At 51.7% G+C, this 20,776-nt stretch overlaps 2 protein-coding genes across 8 annotated transcripts in view; both read right to left on the bottom strand.

Moving 5' to 3' along the window:
* Nucleotides 1-6,420: 6,420 nt before the first annotated feature.
* Nucleotides 6,421-11,679, bottom strand: IRF9 (interferon regulatory factor 9). Its single transcript, XM_006738662.3, has 9 exons — nucleotides 11,164-11,679; nucleotides 10,230-10,568; nucleotides 9,738-9,924; nucleotides 9,354-9,481; nucleotides 9,180-9,261; nucleotides 9,006-9,077; nucleotides 8,053-8,394; nucleotides 7,030-7,145; nucleotides 6,421-6,873 (listed from the first exon to the last, which is right to left on the bottom strand). Exons 2-9 carry the CDS (start codon nucleotides 10,512-10,514, stop codon nucleotides 6,745-6,747), a joined length of 1,341 nt encoding a protein of 446 aa, XP_006738725.2. The 5' UTR covers nucleotides 10,515-10,568; nucleotides 11,164-11,679; the 3' UTR covers nucleotides 6,421-6,744.
* Nucleotides 11,680-11,835: 156 nt separating this feature from the next.
* Nucleotides 11,836-20,776, bottom strand: part of RNF31 (ring finger protein 31) — a 12,016-nt gene continuing 3,075 nt past the window's right edge. For 2 of the 7 annotated variants that reach the window (XM_031033869.2, XM_031033870.2), the window contains exons 7-21: nucleotides 19,233-19,635; nucleotides 18,769-19,059; nucleotides 18,255-18,503; nucleotides 17,943-18,128; nucleotides 17,638-17,844; nucleotides 15,829-16,002; nucleotides 15,647-15,745; nucleotides 15,463-15,552; nucleotides 14,185-14,299; nucleotides 13,951-14,069; nucleotides 13,568-13,759; nucleotides 13,360-13,417; nucleotides 12,536-12,632; nucleotides 12,090-12,258; nucleotides 11,836-11,979 (exon numbers count right to left, since the gene is read on the bottom strand). In XM_031033869.2, the coding sequence (XP_030889729.2) occupies nucleotides 11,926-11,979; nucleotides 12,090-12,258; nucleotides 12,536-12,632; nucleotides 13,360-13,417; nucleotides 13,568-13,759; nucleotides 13,951-14,069; nucleotides 14,185-14,299; nucleotides 15,463-15,552; nucleotides 15,647-15,745; nucleotides 15,829-16,002; nucleotides 17,638-17,844; nucleotides 17,943-18,128; nucleotides 18,255-18,503; nucleotides 18,769-19,059; nucleotides 19,233-19,635 (2,503 nt within the window). In that variant the 3' untranslated portion in view covers nucleotides 11,836-11,925. Of the gene's footprint in view, nucleotides 11,980-12,089; nucleotides 12,259-12,535; nucleotides 12,633-13,359; nucleotides 13,418-13,567; nucleotides 13,794-13,950; nucleotides 14,070-14,184; nucleotides 14,300-15,462; nucleotides 15,553-15,646; nucleotides 15,746-15,828; nucleotides 16,003-17,637; nucleotides 17,845-17,942; nucleotides 18,129-18,254; nucleotides 18,504-18,768; nucleotides 19,060-19,232; nucleotides 19,636-20,776 lie in introns of those variants that run through there. The other 5 variants (XM_006738659.3, XM_006738661.3, XM_081830691.1 and 2 more) reach the window with 4 other exon arrangements.

Here is a 20,776-nt window from a genome sequence, read left to right on the forward strand (position 1 = left end):
CAAGAATGGTAAGGGGTGAGGTTAGAGAGGAGGATAAGAGCCACATCACAAGGACTGTGGAGGTCACTGTAAGGATCTGGGCTTTTACTCTGAATGAGTCAAGAGCCAATGGAGGGTTTTGAGCAGAGGAATGACATAATAAGATTTATGCGTTAAGAGGATCTCTACTGTGTTCAGAATAGATAGAAGGTGGACAATAGTGGAGGTAGAAAAAATGTAGAAGGAAGCAGAAAGAGATGTGACAGATGACAGTAGGTTGTTCCAAAGTGTTAGTGGTGGAAGCAGAGAAAACTGGTCAGATTCTGGATAGATTCTGTAGGAATAATGATGGGATCTGCTGATGGATTGGATATGGGGTATGACAGAAAATGGAAGAGGACACTATATAATCATAAATGGAACAATCCAACAAGAAGATAAAACAATTGTAAATATTTATGCACCCAACATGGGAGCACCCAAATACATAAAGCAGTTAATAACAAACATGAAGGAAGTAATAAATAGTAATACAATAATAGTAGGGGACTTTAACCCTCACATCAATGGACAGATCATCTAAACAGAAAGTCAGTATCCTTACAGTGGCTTTGAATGACACATTGGACCAGATGGATTTAATAGATATATTCAGAACATTCCATCCTAAAACAGCAGAATACACATTCTTTTCACGTGCACATGGAACATTCTCCAGAATAGATTACATACTAGGCCACAAAACCAGTCTCAACAAATTCAAAAGCATCGAAGTATCTTTTCTAACCACAACTCTATGAAACTAGAAATCAACCACAAGAAAAAGTCTGGAAAGATCACAAATATATAGAGATTAAATAACATGCTACTAATCAATGAATGGGTCAACCAAGAAATCAAAAAGGATATCAAAGAATACACGGAGACAAATGAAAATTAAAACACAATGGTCCAGGGACGCCTGGGTGGCTCCGTCGTTTCAGCGTCTGCCTTCGGCTCAGGTCATGATCCCAGGGTCCTGAGATCGAGTCCCGGATTGGGCTCCTTGCTCAGCAGGAAGGAGCTGGAGGATAAGATCCTTCTTATCAGGCTTCTCCCTCTACCTCCCTCTCCCTCTGCTTGCCACTCCCCCTACTTGTGCTTGCTCTTTCTCTCACAAACAAATAAATAAAATATTAAAAAAACAAAACAAAACAAAGAAACCCACAACGGTCCAAAATTGTTGGGATACAACAAAAGCTGTTCTAAGAGGGAGACTGATAGCAATACAGGCCTACTTCAAGAAAAATCTCAAATAAACCTTACACCTAAAGCTAGAGCTAGAAAAAGAAGAACAAAACCCAAAACTAATGGAAGGAAAGGAGGAAGGAAGTAATAAAGATTAGAGCAGAAATAAATGAAATAGAAAGTAAAATTAAATTTTATTTATTTTTTTATTTTTTTAAAGATTTTTTATTTATTTGACAGAGAGAGACACAGCGAGAGAGGGAACACAAGCAGGGGGAGTGGGAGAGGGAGAAGCAGGCTTCCCGCCGAGCAGGGAGCCCGATGCGGGGCTCGATCCCAGGACCCTGGGATCATGACCCGAGCCGAAGGCAGACACTTAACGACTGAGCCACCCAGGCGCCCCTAAAATTAAATTTTAAAAAAAAGATAGATCAATGAAACTAGGAGCTGGTTCTTTGAAAAGATCAACAAAATTGATAAATCTTTAGCTAGACTCATAAGAAAAAAGAGGAATCAAGTAAAATCAGAAATGAAAGAGGAGAAACAACAACACCACAGAAATACAAAAGATTATCAAAGAATATTATGGAGAATTATATGCCAACAAATTGGATAACCTAGAAGAAATGGGTAAATTCCTGGAAACATAACTGAATCAGAGAGAAATAGAAAATTTGCACAGACTGATTAGCAGCAGTGGAATTGAATCTGTGATCAAAAAACTCCCAAACGTCCAGGACTGGATGGCTTCACAGGGGAGTTCTACCAAACATTTAAAAAGGCGTTAGGGGCGCCTGGGTGGCTCAGTCGTTAAGCGGCCGCCTTTGGCTCAGGTCATGATCCCAGGGTCCTGGGATTGAGCCCCACATCAGGCTCCCTGCTCCGCGGGAAGCCTGCTTCTCCCTCTCCCTCTCCCACTCCCCCTGCTTGTGTTCCCTCTCTTGCTGTGTCTTTCTCTGTCAAATAAATAAATAAAATCTTAAAAAAAAAAAAAGGAGTTAATACCTATTCTTTTCAAACTATTCCAAAAAATAGGGGTGCCTGGGTGGCTCAGTTGGTTAAGTGTCTGCCTTCGGATCAGGTCGTGATCCCAGAGTCCTGGAATGGAGCCCCACGTTGGGCTCCCTGCACAGTGGGGAGCCTGCTTCTCCCTCTCCCACTCCCCCTGCTTGTTCTCTCTCTCTGTCAAATAAGTAAATAAAATCTTAAAAAAAAAAAATAGAAGAGGAAGGAATGCTTCCAAATTCATTGTAGGAGGCCAGCACTGCCCTGATACCAAAACCAGACAAAGACCCCACAAAAAAAGAAAACTATAGGCCAGTAGTTCTGATGAAGAGATGCAAAAGTCTTCAACAAAATACTAGCAAACTGAATCCAACAATACACTAAAAAAATCATTCATCACGTTCAAGTGGGATTTACTCCTGGGTTGCAAGGGTGGTTCAATATTTGCAAATCAATCACAATACGTCATATCAATAAGAGAAAGGATAAAAAAGATATGATCATTTCAATAAATGCAGAAAAAAACATTTGACGAAGTACATTCATTCATGATAAAAACGCTCAACAACGCAGGTTTAGAGGGAACATACCTCAACCTTATAAAGGCCATATATGAAAAACCCAAAGCTAACAGCATTCTCAATGGGGAAAAACTGAAAGCTTTTCCCCTAAGGTCAAGAACAAGGTAAGGATGTCCACTCTCACCACTTTTATTCAACATAGTACTAGAAGTATTAGCTACAGCAATCAGACAAGAAAAAGGAATAAAAGGCATCCAAACTGGTAAGGAAGGAGTAAAATTTTCACTATTTGCAAATGACATGATACTATATATAGAAAACCCTAAAAACTCCACCAAGAAACTACTAGAACTGATCAATGAATTCAATAAGGTCACAGGATACAAAATTAATGTACAGAAATCCATTGCATTTCTATACACTAATAATGAAGCAGCAGAAAGAGAAATTAAGAAAACAATCCCATTTACAATTGTACCCAAAATAATAAAATACCTAGGAATAAACTTAATCAAAGAGGTAAAAGATCTGTACTCTAAAAACTATAAAACCCTGATGAAAGAAATTGAATATGACACAAAAAAATGGAAAGACATTCCATGCTCATGAACTGGATGAACAAATATTGTTAAAACATCTATACTACCCAAAGCAATCTACAGATTTAATGCAATCCCTATCAAAATAGCAACCGTATTTTTCAAAGAACTAGAACAAACAATCCTAAAATTTGTATGCAACCACAAAAAAACCTCGAATAGCCAAAGCAATTCTGAGAAAGAAAAGCAAAGCTGGAGGCATCGTAATTCCAGACTTCAGGTCATAGCTGTAGTAATAAAAACTGTATAGTACTGGCATGAAAATAGCCACAGAGAGGGGCGCCTGGGTGGTGTGTCAGTTGAGTGTCTGACTCTCGGGTTTGGCTCAGGTCATGATCTCAGGGTCCTGGGATCAAGCCCCACATCTGGCTCTGTGCTCAGTGCAGGGTCTGCTTGAGAGTCTCTCTCCCTCTCTCTCTGCCCCTCCCACTTGTGCTCGCTCTCCTAAAATAAATAAATAAATATTTACAAAATACACACTGATCAATGGAACAGAATAGAGAGCCCAGAATTAAACGCACAACTATATGGTCAATGAATCTTCAACAAAGTTGGCAAGAATTGTGCAATGGGAAAGAGACAGTCTCTTCAACAAATGGTGGTGGGAAAACTGGACAGCAACATGCAAAAGAATGCATCTGGACCACTTTCTTACACCATACATAAAAATAAACTGAATGCAGATTAAGGACCTGAAAGTGAGACTTAAAACCATAAAAATCGGGGCGCCTGGGTGGCTCAGTCGTTAAGCATCTGCCTTCGGCTCAGGTCATGTTCCCGGGGTATTGGGATCGAGCCCCACATCGGGCTCCCTGCTCAGCAGGAAGCCTGCTTCTCCCTCTACCACTCCCCGTGCTTGTGTTCCCTCTCTCACTGTGTCTCTCTCTGTCAAATCAATAAATAAAATCTTTAAAAAAAACCCATAAAAATCTTAAAAGAGAGCACAGGTGGTAATTTCTCTGACATCAGCTGTACCATTTTTCTAGATATGTCTCCTGAGGCAAGGGAAACAAAAGCAAAAATAAGCTATTGGGACTACAACAAAATAAAAAGCTTCTGCATAGTGAAGGGGACCATCAACAAAACTAAAAGGCAACCTACTGAATGGGAGAAGATATTTGCAAACGACATATCTCATAAAGGGTTAGTATCCAAAAAATATAAAGAACTTATACAACTCAACACCAGAAAAACAAATAGTCCAATATTAAAAAATGGACAGAAGACATGAACAGACATTTCTCCAAAGAAAGCATACAGACGGCAGCCAAGAGACACATGAAGAGATGCTCAACATCACTCATCCTCAAGGAAATGCAAATCAAAACCACAATGAGTTATATCACCTCACACCTCTCAGAATGGCTAAAATCAAAAATACAAGAAACAACAGGTGTCAGAGAGAATGTGGAGAAAAAGCAACCCTGTGCACTGTGGGTGGGAATGCAAACTGGTGCAGCCTCTGTGGACAACAGTATGGCGGTTCCTTAATAAATTAAAAATAGAACTACTGGGGCACCTGGGTGGTTCAGTCATTAAGTGTCTGCCTTCGGCTCAGGTCATGATTCCAGGGTCCTGGGATCGAGTCCCACATCGGGCTCCCTGCTCAGTGGGGAGTCTGCTTCTCCCTCTATCCCTCCCCCCTGCTTGTGTTCCCTCTCTCTGTCAAATAAATAAATAAAATCTTTAAAAAAATAATAAAAATAAAAATAGAACTACTATATGATTCAGTAATTCCACTACAGGGTATTTACCCAAAGAATATGAAAGCACTAATTCAAAAGGATACATGCCCCCCTGTGTTTATAGCAGCCTTATCTACAATAGCCAAACTATGGCTAGATATCCATCGATAGATAAATGGATAAAGAATTGTACATGTGTTAACTATACTGTATGTTAACTATACTGGAATTAAAATTAAAAAGAAAGGAAAAGAAAGAAGATGGAAGTCAAGGAGGTAGCAAGTGCAAACAAGGGCCAGGAGGGATTTTAGCAAATCAACGGCACAACAGAGTTCGTGTACCCGCGCACTCAGTACCTGCTTTCTTCCCTGCTAATGCAGATGCCTGTTTGGGCTCTTGGCTTCTCAGGAGGATGATGGGCAAGACTGAAGAGAAGGAAGGTCCAAGGAGGCAGAAAGGCTTGAAGGCAGCACTGAAGTTTGTCAGATGCGACAGTAAGATCCTTGAGGATCTAGGCGTGTTGGTTTTGATCAAGTAGATGAACCAGGGAGGCTTATAAGAGCGACATGACAGGGAAGAGTTTGATCTGGGAGGCCCCTCTCCTCCAAGCTGGTGTCCCCTGCAGGAAGGGGGAAGTTGGAGGCTGCGGCATCAGCTAAGTGGTGACTTAGGTCTGAACTGGTCTGCGGGACGTGAGTGGAGAGGTAAGATGACAAGTGGCCTGTGAAGGGAAAACTTTCAGTTTGGTGGCAAAATAAACACAGGGGGTAAGGGAGAGGAGTGTCAGCTGATTTGGAGCCCTCAAATCTCAGCCAACAGAGTGTTGGTGACATGGCGGTCTAGGCCAGATGGTCTTTTGTGAGGCTTAGGTAGAGCAAGGAAACCAGGCTGGGAGTCCCCTTCTGTTGGGGTGACAGTGCCCCATGTGCTGGGAGAAGAGGCACCGGGGCCTGGCCTCCCTCAGCATAGGAGGCTCAGCAGCTCTTCCCTCTGGTCCCCCGTCCCTTCCCAGGCTCCAGTGCCTCTAGCCCATAGTTTGAGGGCAACTTCAAGTTCTCCTGTTCATTTAGACCTCCAGCCCAGAGTCCAACTCTAAGCCTGTTGTAAGGCCCGAATCAGAGGCCTCTAGCCAAGAAGAGCGGAGCCCAGATTTTTCCATGTGAAGTTGATGGCAACAGCAGCCGTGGGTTGTGCTCTTCGTGGTGGTTAACCTCGATCCTCTCCCCAGGCCCGGAACCCACGGAGCCCAGACAGCTTCCTAGCCAGAGCCTGTGGGTGGAGGAGAGGAAAGGGGCCCAGAGAGGTCAGCAGGAAGAAAACCCAAGTATTTCGCTCTCAAATTACATCTTTAGCACTTCCCTGTGACCCCTGCTACCTTTTCAACCCAACAAAGCAGATACTGACTCCTCTTTCAATAAAGTTTTATTTTAAATCCCTAGTGAACATCTAAGAAGAAAATATAAAGTGCTTGGCTTTAGGGGTGGGGGAAGAGGAAAGGTCCCCTGAGTTCACACCATTTGTACTTTCCCAGGTCGGTTCCTCAGAGATGAAAGAAGGCATATCTCAAAAAAACAAAACAAAACAAAAAGGTGGTGGGGTGGATAAAAATCACCCCTGAGTTCTCTGCCAGCCAGGTGTATCGTCAGTTCAAGGACGTAACCATCAGAGACAACCATTGAGAATTATCACCGAGGGAGGCAAGTCAACAGTGTGGAGAATGAGTCTCTTTCAAAGGAGATAGGAGGAACAGAGAGGAGAGGACGAAGATGGGTCCCCCAGGCTCTGCAGCAGGGACAGAGTGGCTGACTGCTCCTCTGGAGTCTCCTCCAATAAATGTCGGGCAAAGGCCTGCTCCATCTGTGCCAAAAGAGGTGGGGAAGAGATGATCATGAGCACAGCTGAGGCAGACACTACCCCTAGGAGTTCCTTTCCCCCAGAGGCCCCTTCTCCTCCTGGAACCCACCCCCACCCCACCCCCACAGGGAGGCTGGCCTTCCCCCGCCCTGAACTCACCTGCACTGTGATAAGACTCTTTGGGGTATGGTTGGGGCTGGGGCTCTCCTCCCAGAAATTCAGTGTCACCTGGAACTTGGGTGGGGGGCCCAGGCCCTGGAAGTACCTGGCCAAGTCTGATGAAAGAGAAAGGGTAAAGGGTTGGAAGAAAGAAAAGAGAAGAGAGAGGTCACAGGGAGGGTGGGAATAGAGAGGGGCCCATCCTGGACAAAGAGCGGTGATTGTGGGGCCAATTGGAGACCAGAGCCAGAACAGGAGCTGCGGGGTCACGAGGCTGTTCCCTCACGTCAGGAGAAATGCCAGCAACTCTGCTACTTCTCACCCGTGTGCAAATACGAAAGGGTGCCCCTTCTCCAAGTAAGAAGTGTTTTAAGGTAACTGATTTTTATACAACCTGCAAAGCTCTCTGCTGGAAGAGCCTGGAGTCCTCATGGCAGCAGTCTGGGCTGCTAACACAGAGGTGCCCCCCACCCCCTGTTGCCTGCTCACACCCTCCCTACCAAGGGCACCCCTGGCCCTGGGACGTTCCTACCCTGCGTCCCCTATACTCCTGGCCCCTAACTCCTAAGGTCAGATTTAGAAATGAATGGAGGCAGGAAGTGGAACTGGAGGAGTGGACGGGAGAAGGGCAATCAGGGGAGCTGCCTGGGGTGTGGCACGGCTGGCGTGGGTAATGTGCACCAGCGCTCCCAAATATGTTGATGGCGTGTGCGTAAGTGTAGACACTGGGGAGGCCCCGGGGGCGCACCTTCCCGTTACTGTCTGCTGCCACGCGGGGGCAGTCCCCGAGATGGGACTCGTGTGCTGAGCTCCCCCTGAGCCTCATCTTCCGAGGCCTGCGCCGGGGAAGGGCGGCTGCCAGGCAGCTGTGGGGCTGAGCCCAGGGCCCCACAGGCTGTGCACCGCGCACATGAGCTGTAAGGAAGGATCTACTGGAGGAAACAGGGTGGTGGCAGAGCCTAGCAGGTCCCGGGGGGACTAAGAGGTGGGGGCATGGGCTCCGCTCAGCTGCAACAGCCTCACCTCTGCAGAAATAGTTGGTTCTGAAGAGCTCCACGCACTCATTGCTGGGCAGCAGATGCGGGCCGGGACCGGGTGGTGCCTGGGGCGCATTCCAGGAGACGGGGATGGGGCAGAGGCGCTGCACGAAGAGGCCCCGGGAGTTGCTGGCTACCAGGACGCCCCTCTCGATCTGGCTCAGCAGGCGTTGGGTGGGCTCTCGTGGGTCAGGTTTGGGAAAGACCACCTGCTCCATTCCGTACTGGGAGCCCGAGGGCTCGGCCACGAGGCGGCAGTCCAGGCTCTGCACCTGGGCTTCACCCACCACACGCCCGTCGTAGATGAAGGTGAGCAGCAGCGAGTAGTCTGCGGACAGAGAACCACCAGCTGCACCTGGACTTCACCCGAGGGGTCCGCCTGGTCAGCACCAGGGCCTGAGGAAATGAGGAGGGGCTCCTTGCAAATCCCACATCCTCATTTTGCTGGTGAGAAACAGGAGGTCCAAGACGGAAACCAAGCGAGGGCGGGGGTAGCGGCTTCACCTCCTGAGGTTAGAGAAGGCACTTCCCTCCTCATCCGCCCTCCGGCCACCCTCACCAGCCAAGGGGCTTCCTGTCAGACTTTCCTGTCACTCAGGAGAGGAGCTGATACACAAATGCCCCCTGAGGTCTCAGTGCTTATTGCCCAGGGTCTTACAGTTTATAAGAAGGTCCCAGAGATTGGGTCTCTGTTTGACCGACAGGAATTAATGTCTCAAAGTGGATTTCCAGGGAATAGAGTGCATAGGGGGTATTTTTGAGAATTGAGCTGTTTGGAGTCTGGAGTCTGGCCAGGTGTACTGCTGAGAAACTGGTGCCTCTGCCTGGGTAAGGTGGGCCGTTTGCTGCAAACCCTGACTGATCCAATAACGCATGCACAATGACAGGGAGACAAGCTAGGGGGACAGGGAGCAGGGATGAGTCAGAAACGCCACACACCTGAGTCTGGAGGGGGCAGAAACTCCAGTGACACCTGATCTCCTTGGAAAGGGGCTTCAGTTGTGTCTGTCCCTATAGGAGAAGCAGAGGCGTACAGTTCAGAATGGGAACGGGGAATCCAAGGGCCAGAGGCTACGGCATGGGGGCAACGAACAGAGGCAGGGCAGGTGGTACCTTCCTGAGGCTCGGGGCTGCTGCCGCCGCCGCCGCTCCCGAAGTTTGAATGGCCTGCTCCCCCATTGGCCCCCACCTCCTCCTGCAGACACAGTGACTATCGTTGGCCCACCTCTCCCCTAGTGACCGTCCTGCCCTTGGGCCCCCCACCCCCAGTCCCTCCCCAGCTCTTACATTTCTGAGGGGGTCCTCAAGCAAGGAGGAACTGAGCTTGCTGTTCTTTGTGGTACCCTCATCCTCCTTCTCAGAGGACACAGAACTGTGACGTCGCTTTGATGGTGATTTCTGGGTCCCCAGCTGGGCTGTGGAATATTGTGGAGGGGGAGAAAGGTCAGAGCCTTAATTGGGGACAGAGGGTAGGACAGGGGGGCAGTGAAAGGATGGACAGGACCAGGCAGGGGAACCTGGGCAGCAGCTCCCCAAGGACAGGGACAGGGTAGAACTCTGAATGAGGAACCTGGGGAGAGGCCCAGCACCCTCCCAGAAGGCTCCCATCTCCATCCTCCCTCCGTCCCCAGTGTGCTGCTTCTAGGAGTGGCTGGGCAAGGAGACACCCACCGGGGAGGGTCCCTGACGGCGGAAGCAGCCGATACACCTTGTAGGGCTCAGCTCCGTCCCTATGGCCATTCTCAGGAACCTCCTCAAATTCAGGACTCTTGTTGAGGGCACAGCGCAGACGAGTCTTCCAGATAGCAGGGCCTTCCGTGTCCCCCTCCTTGTACTTCCCCTTAAATATCGCCCAGGCCTTCAAAACACAGGAAGTAAAGCAGAGGCAGCATGTCACACACCCCGGCCAGCTTCGAGGTCCCACCACCTGAGTGCGTGCACAGAAGGCCCAGCGCTTGGGTTTATGCTCTGCTACCGCTGTCTCGAAACCCTTCACAATTTTTGCACTTTCACTTTGTATCGGGCTGTATCCAAAATGCAGCTGGTTCTACCCTCCCATCTCTTCTTTCTCTGAAACCCAGGCCGACACAACCCCTGGAGGGCGAGAGCTTCAGTGTATACGCCGCCCTTCCCTCGGAGGGGCTGCTTTCCGGGCTCTTTCACCTTGAAGAAGGCGGCATCCTGGTCCTCCCGGAAGTCCTGCTTGCCCGCGTGCTTCCAGGGGATCCGGAACATGGTTTTGGCTGCATCGTCCCAGCACACCCCGGGGAACTGCCCGCTCTCCACTTGCTCCACCACCCAGTTCCGCAGCTTTCGGGTGCAGCGTGCCCTGCCTGATGCCATCCTGGGGACAAGAGTCGCAGGTAGCATCAGTGGAATCAACACCGTGGGAGGGAACATCTGTCCCGGGGTTGGATCCTGGCAAGGGCCCCCAGTGATCCCATCCATCTTTTGCCTGTAGACATTTCTCAAAATTCTGGGGCCAAATTGTGTCGTTTCTCCCTTTATTAGTAATGACAAAGAAATACATTCCTTTTAACATCCCAAGCTGTGATATCTGGAAGGAAACCTTAGACATTGGTCTTAGTTTTAAGACTTTTCAGGAATCTGTCTAGCAGAGAACTCCCTTGGTGTGGCCTTGGTGTGGCTCGTGGGGAGAGGCCCGCTCTCTACCTCAAGCATTTGCAGAGGTAGTATGGGCTTCTGAGATGCCCCATAGGTCCCTCACCCACCAGCCCCATAATCTAGGTTTGATCCCACCAACCCTTCCCCTCTGCTTGCCTCTGGGGTAGGTGGGGCAGGGCTGCAGCGGAAGTGGGCAGGGCCAGAAGGCAAGAAAATAAACCGGGGCAGCTGGAGCCGGGGCTGAGACTTCCAACAACCTATCAGCAGGGCCTCGTGTCCTTTGCCTCCAGGGCTGGGGACTCTGGCCCGTGGCCAGTCTCTCACTCAGGCCAAACCACCCCGTCCTGGCTCACAAGCCACCTGTATATTCCTGTTCCGCGGAGGGGCCCCGGGAGACCCGCCCCCCGCCTCCGATCCGGCCGGGCCTTCCAGCTCTAGACCCAGGCTGACGTCCACTCTCGGCCAGTCTTACCTGCGCGGCTCGCTGACTGTCCCAGGATGCAGCTGCCCTTGGCTCAGCAGCCGTCCAGGCAGCGTCCTGATCTCTCCGCCCCTTCCTACAGTCCCCACCCTAAGTTTCAGTTCTCCTCTAGGCAGGGCCTCTTCTCGGAAATCACGTGGCCTGAGCTGTAGGGCAACCGCGCGCCACCAGGGGGCAGCAGCAGCACCTGAGGACCTCGCTGTTGGAATCCCACGGTCGGACACAGGAGGGCTCCTCCCCGCTCAGGCTCATTTCCAACCCTCTCCCCCCCACAACCCCTTTAGCTACTCCCTGATCTCTGTGACACTGCTGCTTCCCAGGGAGGCCAGGGTCCTGGAGTCTGGCCTGAGTCCTCTGGCTGGCCCTATAGCACCCGTGCATCTGTGTTTTCCCCCTTGTGCCTGCCTGGTGCCTAGTAGGTGACCTCAAATATCAGCCAAATTCCAGGAAGGAACAAAGGAGGTAGGGGAGGAGAAAGCCCAGGCCAGGTGGCTGGCTGGGGAGGGGCTTCTTGGCCATCCATGGTGTCAATACCTTCCTGGCCCTGAGTCCAAGGAGGGTCAGGTGGTGGGCTGCAGGCAACCCTTTCAGCAAAGCTCTCAGTTCACCCCCCTCTCTCCCTGGTGCCCCAGATGGTGGGGCCAGAAGAAGGACCACCAAAAAGCCTGGGCAAGGAGATGCCTCTTTATTGGTGCTGGAGCTGTTCCTGAGGAGGTTGGGCCTTGAGACCCTCAAGAGGATCCTTGTCCTCAGCTACTTCCTCCTGCGAGGGATACTCTGTCCCAAGGGCACCTCTTCCATCAGCTTCTGCAGAAGGAGAGAGAAAATGATCACACTGGAAGCCTAGAGCTCAGACACAGGCTGGACAGGGGACTTCTAGGGCGTGGGTCAGAGGTGAGGCTGGGGGGGTGCTTTACCTGTAATAGGCGGGCGTGGTAGGCATGGGTGTCCTCCCCGGCCACTGGCTGAGGGCGTGCGTGCAGGTAGCGCTCAGCAGCTGTTTCCAGCTCCTCTACCTCATACAGGGTGGCTGGGTCCAGTGAGTGGGCATTAATGAGGCTCACAAGATATTCTTTGTAGTGTGCCCTGGGGAGACGACAGGGTATTTGTTCTTCCGTCCGGCTAACATTAAGCTAGCGTGCCCAGCACCTTGCCAGGCACTCGCCTACTCAGGCGAACAAGACTGAAACTCCTGTCGCTTGCCCCGGTAGGCACACACTCCCTGTGCACCACGTAGCCACGCCCTTGCCCAGACAGCCCCCTCCACCACTTCCCCTGCAGGACCCACCACTCCCGCAGCCCCCCGGTACTCCCCAGGCGCACCGTCCCCACCACCGAGCTCCGGGCCATGACTGATACTCACTGGCAGAGCCCAGCATGGCCAGCCGGGGTCTCCTTGCCACAGGCTTCATCCCGGAACCCATTAGGAACCTCCTTCTGCTCCATCACTCGGCAGCCACCTAAGGATAAGGGAAGGAAGGGACCCTTGTGTTGGGAGGACATCACTAACCACGAAGCCCCTGGAGAGCTGGGGTATCAACGGAGGCAGGGGAGGCAGCCTCCAGGGAGGGGACTGCCCTAACAGTGCTGGGGGTCAGAGGGCCGTGGGAGCTGAGAGAGAGCGCCATGGCAGCCCAGCTCTGACACACAAGCAGGGGTCTTGCTGGCCCTGTTTTTATCCAAGCTTGCTTTTGGTCCGTAATCACTACTCTTTCTCTTTTGTTTATCGTCACATACTCTCTTGAGACAACTCTTTTGGCTGTGATTTAGCTCGGGCCTAGTTAACTTACTCTGGGAAGGTCTTACCTTATGGTAATAAGGGGTGGGGCAGATTAGAACCATAGGTAACCTCTCCCTGTTGCCCTCTTAGAATCTAAAACAGTGCAACTAGCAAGTCTCGTTATTGAGTTAACGAGTCATTATCCTTCGGGAATGGGAGAAGGAAATTAGGATCAAGTGCCAGGTGCTTCAATGTGGCCTCATGTAAAACAGCTGAGCTGCAAAGTAGGCGTATTACTCCCACATCACAGAGGAAGAAAGTAGGCCCAGAGAGGTTAATTTGCCCAGAAACACACAAGTCAGCACAGGCCGAGCTCTGACCACACACCCAAGCCTCCCCCTTACCCACAACACAGTGGGAGCCCAGCCCGCCCTCACCCCTTCTCCCAGGCTTGTCCCGACACTCACCGCCAGGAACCGCCCGGGCCCCTGCTGGGGGCTCTGTGTTGAACATGACATTATTGTCCTGAGGAGGGGCAGAAGGATGGGCGTTAGATTCCCCTTGATGCCAGCCCCGCTGAATTGCCCAGCAGGGAGCCTTTCCTTTCTTGCCACCCGGGGCCCTGCCTCCTACCCTGGGCAATCTGCAAACCCAGCCAGGCTGGCCACCCCTGACCTGTAGCAGCTTCTGGAGCCGGAGAACAGTCCAGTCCCGCAGGTAGAAGAGGCAGTCTCGTGGGTGGTGGCCATGCAGGGACTTTTTCACCCTGCAGTTAGGGTCTGGACATTTCTGGCGGAAACCCAGATGGGAGAGGGGAAGTTGGAGACGGTTGGGGTCCTGGCTTCTCAGAACCCCTGCATGAGGGGTCTAGGGATGGGGGAAGATGGAGATATTGGAGGGTCTGGAGCAGGCAGAAGGGGGACAGAGAGAGGTGCTTTACACCCCACTGGCCTCCCCTTCTCTTCCCCTAGGCTACTCCTCCATGCCTTTGCTCCCCCTGCCCACCCGGTGGCAGCCGCCCACCCTCCTGTCCCTTCCATCCCCATTCTCCGGCTCACATTCTTGGCGTAAAAGGCATTGTAACAGCCACTGCAGAACTGGTGGCGACACTGGGTGCAGTGAAAGTGCATGCAGCCTCCTCGGGCCAGCGCGTACGAGAACTTGCACTTGGGGCAGTCTGCAAAGGACAGCAGGTCAGGGCTGGGGCTGCCACCGCTCCACAAGGCCCTTAGGAAGAGAGCCGCGGGCAGTGACAAATGACCTGGCAAACAGGCCTGGAGGGCCACCCTTACCAATGCCATTCTCCTGGAGATACATGGCCAGGCCCTGGGCCTGGTATTCTGGGTCATTGGTGCGTTTCCAGTTCTGGAAATCCTCGCAGCTCCGGCCTCGGTGCTGCTCCTCCCACTGCAGGAGGGAAAGCAAGCTTCACCTGAAAACTCCACCCTGGGCCCTTCCTGAGGACCCCGCCTCTCCTACCTAGTGGTCCCTGGCTTAGTTTGTGGCACTGTCCTTCGCCATTGGCTCCCATCTCAAACCAAGGGGCTAGCCTGGGTTCCTTCGCTTCCTCATACCGGCACATATTCACTAGCAGGTCTTCTGTCCACCCCCCAAGCCTATCTCAGCCCTGTCCCTTTTCTTCATCCCTACTATGGCCCCGCTACTCCAGGCCAGGTCAGGTCTTGCCTCGGGTCCTGGTGTGTCTGCCTCCGCACCTGCTCGCCTGCAGTGCACGCTCCACCCTGCGGCCAAGGAGCCTTGGAGAATGTAAGGCGGGCGGCTTCAAGAGCACTGGGAGTGTTCTAGTTTCGAGATTTAGTGGTAGGGTCTCAGGTGGTCATTTTATTACTATTGTGTTTTGTAATAGAGATGTCACTTTTTGGTATCTGACGTTAAACTTTTTAGAATATGTGCTGCCAAAGCGAGCACTCAAATATTAAACTTCTTAAAAGGCAAATGAGACAGTATCACCCCTTGCTTAGTCTTAGAATAAAAGGCAAATACCTTCCTCACTTGGCCTCAAGGCCTCTCCTGATCTGGCAGCTAGCTCCCCTCCGACCGCCTGCCACTCTCACCCTTGCTCTTGGGGCTCCAGCCACACAACACTTTTTCTGACTTTGGCCTTTCCATGTGTTGTTCTTTCTGTCCCGAATATCCTTTGCAAAGTTGGCTTCTTCTTAACTTTCAGGCCTGAGCTTAAATTAAACCATTTTAGAGAAGACTTGTCTGACTTCTCTATCCTAAGTAGGTCTGCTCTGTTATTCCTAATCTCCGATTCCTGTGTCTTCTTTACAGAACTTAGGCCATGTGTACTTAGGCTCTCTCCCTCCCGCACCCCCTTTCCTTCCTTCCCTCCCTCCCTCCCCATTCCTTCCTCCGTTACCTTACCTTTCACCCTCCCTCCCCCTCGCCTCCCTGTCTCCCTCTGTCCCTCCCTCCTTTCCTGACTAGTCTGCAAGCTCCTCGAGCCCAGAGCTCACGTCTGTTCCGTGCTTCGGCATACCCCGAGTCTGACATAGTACCTGCCAGTAGCTTAGCGAGTTCTTTCTGAAAGGATGAATGTGCCTCACCTGGCGCTTACAGCGCACACAGAAGGTCTGGTGACACTGGGGACACGTTGCCTCCAGCTGCTCCCGTTCATATATGAAGCCAAAAGAGCACTGTGGGTGCAAGAGCATAAAGCTATCTGAGGCCTGGTCTGGCACCCTGCCCTCCCCCCACCCCCTCCAGTCAGCTCCCCTGCGCAGGCCTTACCTGGGCACACCACAAGAACTTGGGGTCCCGCATGAGCACACCCTCAGTCAGCTTCTTGTGAAACAGCGCATAGGCATCTGGCTCCAGGCTCTCCCGAAGCTGGGGACAGGATGCAGAAGTGGTAGGTGGGCAGGGTTCCTGTTCAAAGCCCAGGGCACCCCGAGTCCTAGGGACTGCAGTACCTGGATGTCAAGGGTAGAGAAGTAGCTGAGCAGCTGTGTGTCATCGGTGAGGTCGGGGCGGCCACAGGCGGGGCACACCATGTCGGTAATGTGCTTCTCCTTCAAGGCGATAGTGAAGTGCTGGCGGAAGCAGTCAGGGCAGATGGTGCACTCACAGGAAGTCAGGGCCTGCATCTACAGGGTGAGGCAGGGAGAGGAGCGGGTCTGAAGCCACAGTTGCCAGCCTGGGGAAGGGGCAGTAGCCAGGGGTCCACCGAGAAACCCGGGTCTAATTAACGACTGGCCAAGGCAGCAATCTCCAACAAGTGCCTGGCAGGCAATCTAAATGTCTGAAGACAGTCACGGGAGAAAACAGACAACGGTGAGGCCTAAAGTAAACGGAAGAGCACCCTCCGAAGGTACTCACATTCAACTAAAAGCAAACAAATAACATCTCTGAACTGACGATACTATAGAGATGGAGAACAGACTAGTTGTTGTCAGGTGACAGGAGGAAGGGAAGAAAGTTGCAACTAGGGGCGCCTGGGTGGCTCAGTCAGTTAAGCATCTGCCTTCGGCTCAGGTCATGATCCCAGGGTCCTGGGATAGAGCCCCGCATCGGGCTCCCTGCTCAGCAGAGTCTGCTTCTCCCTCTCCCTCTGCAGTTCCCCTTGCTTGTGCTCTCTTGCTCTCTGTCTCTGGTCAAATAAAAATCTTAAAAAGAAAGAAAGAAAGAAAGCTGCAACTATAAAGGGGCTGCACCAGGGGGTTCCTTTGTGGTGATGGAACAATCCGTATCTTGGTGGTTCCGTGAGCCTATACGAGGGATAAAACGGCACAGAGCCACGCACACATCCATGTGAAAAATGAACAAGGTCTGCAGTCTAGCTCACACTGTACCAGTGTTTCTTTTTTTTTTTTTTTTAAAGATTTTATTTATTTATTCATGAGAGAGAGAGAGAGGCAGAGGGAGAAGCAGGTTCCCCGCGGAGCAGGGAGCCTGATGTGGGGCTCGATCCCAGGACCCTGGGATCATGACCTGAGTCGAAGGCAGACGCTTAACCGTCTGAGCCACCCAGGCACCCCCAGTGTTTATTTCCTGGTCTTGATATTGTACAGTAATTACAGAAGATGCCACCACTGGGAGAAGGTGGGTAAAGAGCACACAGGACTCTATACTATTTTTACAATTTCCTGAGACTCTACAATTATTTTAAAATAAAAAGTAGAGAACAAAACAAAACACAACATGTCCAGAGCCAGCCTAACTAAACTGGACTGTATTTGGCCCAAGAACTGCCATTTCTGGCCTAGAGTAAGCAGAGGCTCAGGAGATAAGAGGGGCCTGCTCCTGCCAACTGGATATTTGATGATGACATTCAAGAATTCCTGGTCATTTTTTTGGTGCGCTAATGGTATTTGTGGTTATGTTTTCAAAGACTTTCACCTTTCAGAGATACATACTCAAGTATTTACAGACTGACTATATGATGCCTAAGATTTGCTTCAAAATAATTCTGTGTGTGTGTAGGTGGAATAAAGACTGGTGAAGCACTGATGACTGCAGAAGCACGCTGATGAATACATGGGAGTTGGGAGAACTTGGACAAGGAAAGCTGATGTTTTGTGTTTGAAATGTTCCATAGTGAAACAGTAAAAATAAGGTGGGGGAGGAGGTGGCCTATTCCTGCCCTCCCCTTCTCAGACACCGTCCGGGGCACATGGGCAACTGCAGGGTTCAAAAGACAGGGCCGACGGGGGGCTGGGGCGGAGCAGGGCCCAAAGGGAAGAGAGTCATCCTGAGGCCAGGTGCAGAGGGGGCGGGCTTACCCGGTTGCGTGGCAGGGCCCAGCCGCACACAGCACACTCCTGAGCAAGCAAGCGGCGCAGGAAGGCCCGGTCCTGGCTGTGCCTCACAGCTTCCACCACATCCCCCAGTTCATAATTCCTGGGTGTCTCCTGCAGCAGGGCCAGCGCCAGCTCTGCCCGGCCCCAGCTGGGGAGCGCATAGACTGCCAAAAGCCGTCTGACCAGACTCTACAATGTGATTCGGGAGGAGGAGTGGCTGTCAGACCCCAAGAATCCTACCCCTCGGCCTTCCCCATGCTCCGCCAAGTGGATTCTCCTCCCGGCACCTGCTTATCTGGCCCATCCCAAGAAGGGGTGGGATCAGGGCCCTTGTCCCAGAGGCGCTGATGGAAGGGCTCCAGGCGCTGGCGCTGGAGCTCTGTCAGGGCCCGGGCCACATCACCTCCATGTTGGAACAATGCTTGAAGAGACCCCTCTTCAGGCCCAAAGCCCAGGGACCGGAGCTCCTGCACCTGAGAGGTGGGGGCGGAGAGGAGCGGAGAGGGAAATGGCAAGCAAAAGACAGTGTGAGAGGCTCCGAGATCCACAGTCCTCAACCCTGTCCCCCCCTCCCCTGCCCCGGCCAGCACAGCTGGTACCTTCCTCCGCCGGGCCCTCACACACTCTTCCACAGCTTCGTCAACATTGCCATGACGATACAGCCAGGCTTTCCGGGCCTCCTGACAGGAAAAGGCACCCAGCCCTGGGTCCTGCTGTCCAGCCAGCTCGGCCACCATCTCCAGCACGTAGGGCAGCTCTGAGCGCAACCACTGCAGGGGCACCTCGGTGCCTGAGTACTGTAGAGCTGAGAAGACCTCCTCTGGACAGGCACCTGCAGCTTCCCCTTCCTAAGGCACAGTCGCACCCAGACAGATGGCCTATCAGGAAGGGCACCCTCCGCCCACCCTCCGCCTGAACCAAAATGCTGACAGTGGTTAGACGTATGGATCACGTGAGCAGCGCACGGTATGATACTTGTCATGTGGGAAGTGTTCATTAAGAGGCAGCTGCCACTAACGACGTCAAGTTTTGCAAGAACTTGTATTAATCGACGGTGGCCTTTCCCTTCCCCGACTAGCTCAACCCTACCTCATCCCAGGCCTAAATCCTCACCCGGATCTTGGTCACTAGTTGGAGACCTTCCTCCCGCATCTTGTCTTGGCGCTGCTTCTCAGGGTCCCCACAGGAACTGGGCAGGGGGGCACTGAGGCGTCGTGGAGGCCCTGGCTCAGGGAGTCGCTCTTCCAGAGAGCTGGCATGGGGCCAGGGGGCATGCTGCACTGGGATGGGGCTGCTGGTCCGGTTGCACATAGCACACACCCAGCCAGGGCCCGAGTTGCAGAAGGTACAGTGAATACAGTACCAGACTGGAGTCTGGGCAGAGGAGAGCAAAGTATCCCCCTGCTGGGAAGGCAAAAAGAATGATCCGATTGAAAGCTGGCTGAGGCTCAAGATGGAAAGATAGGGAGCTGGGGGGAAGACACAGAGGAACTGAAGGAAACAGGAAAGGAGGAAGCAGAGAATGGCCTGTGGTAACAGGTACAAATAAAGAGCCGGGAAGGCCAGGAATAGGTTACCTGAAGGGGCTGCAGGCAAATGCCAGTATCCCGAGAATCCACCACCAAGCTAGGAGGCTGAGCCAGCCGAGGTCGCTCACAGATGGCACATAGCACAGCTGCTGCCTCGTTCTCAAAGGTGCAGCTCTGGCAGGCCCAGCGACCCCGTGCAAGCTCAGATTCTAGGCCCCCAGCTCCTTGGGAACCCTCAATCCCTAGCCCCAACCCCTTACAGCCTCGGGGCCGATCACAGGCCACACAGAGCACTGCCCAAGATTCATTTAGCATGGCACAGGCAGCACAGTGCCAGGGCAGACGGGCATTTGTAGGATCAGGGGAAGCTTTCAGGGGAAGCACAAGAGAGCTGTCTCCCAAGGTCAGCACAGAGGTTGACTGGGTCCGTGATGGAACTGAGGCAGGTAAGCTGTAACAAAAGAGTAGAGATGGTCTGCTGAAGGAGCCCTGGTGCCTGGGTCCCTTATTCCCGGGCATCCCTCATTCTCTGTGGGACAACACAGACCCTGTCCTTCATACATGTTGTTCTGTCTGAAACACTCCATACCCATAACCTGTTCAACGTTTAATTATTATCTTAAAGTTCACATCTTGCCGATAGATATCCCTAATGTGGCCTGACCCATACTAGGTGCTTAGAAATCCTACTGATTGGGTGCCTGGGTGGGTTAGTCGGTTAAACATCTGCCTCCGACTCAGGTCATGATCCCAGGGTCCTGGGATCGAGTCCTGCATCAGGCTCCCTGCTCCTCAGGGAGTCAGCTTCTCCCTCTGCCCCTCCTCCCACTGGTTCTCTCAATCTCTCTCTCGCTCAACTAAATAAATAAAATTTCTTTTTTTGTTGTTTATTATTATTAAGCAATTTATTAATCCTACTGCCCTTTTTCTACATGAGTTTAATTTAGTATCAAATTAGTTCATACCATATTACCTATCATGCAGATATTTATTTTTAATTAATCAATTAATTTATTTATTATGTTAGTCACCATACAGTCCTTCATTAGGTTTTTTTTTTTTTTAAAGATTTATTTATTTATTTGACAGAGCGAGAATGAGAGAGAGTACATGAGAGGGGGGAGGGTCAGAGGGAGAAGCAGGCTCCTCACTGAGCAGGGAGCCCGATGCGGGACTCGATCCCGGGACTCCAGGATCATGACCTGAGCCGAAGGCAGTTGCTTAACCAACTGAGCCACCCAGGCGCCCAGGTTTTTTTTTTTTTTTTTTTAAAGATTTTATTTATTTATTTGACAGAGAGATAGAGAGTACAAGTAGGCAGAGAGGCAGGCAGAGAGAGAGAGGGAAAGCAGGCTCTCCACTGAGCAGGGAGCCCGACGCGGGGCTCGATCCCAGGACACTGGGACCACGACCTGAGCCGAAGGCAGACACTTCACCGACTGAGCCACCCAGGCGGCCCCCCCCCTTTTTTTTTTTTTTAAGATTTTACTTTTTATTTATTTGACAGAGAGAGACACAGCAGAAGAGGGAACACAAGCACAGGGAGTGGGAGAGGGAGAAGCAGGCTTCCCGCCGAGGAGGGAGCCTGATGC

Source organism: Leptonychotes weddellii, chromosome 9, assembly GCF_054177405.1.
Source record: "Leptonychotes weddellii isolate Sample4059 chromosome 9, ASM5417740v2, whole genome shotgun sequence".
Classification (NCBI taxonomy): domain Eukaryota; kingdom Metazoa; phylum Chordata; class Mammalia; order Carnivora; family Phocidae; genus Leptonychotes; species Leptonychotes weddellii.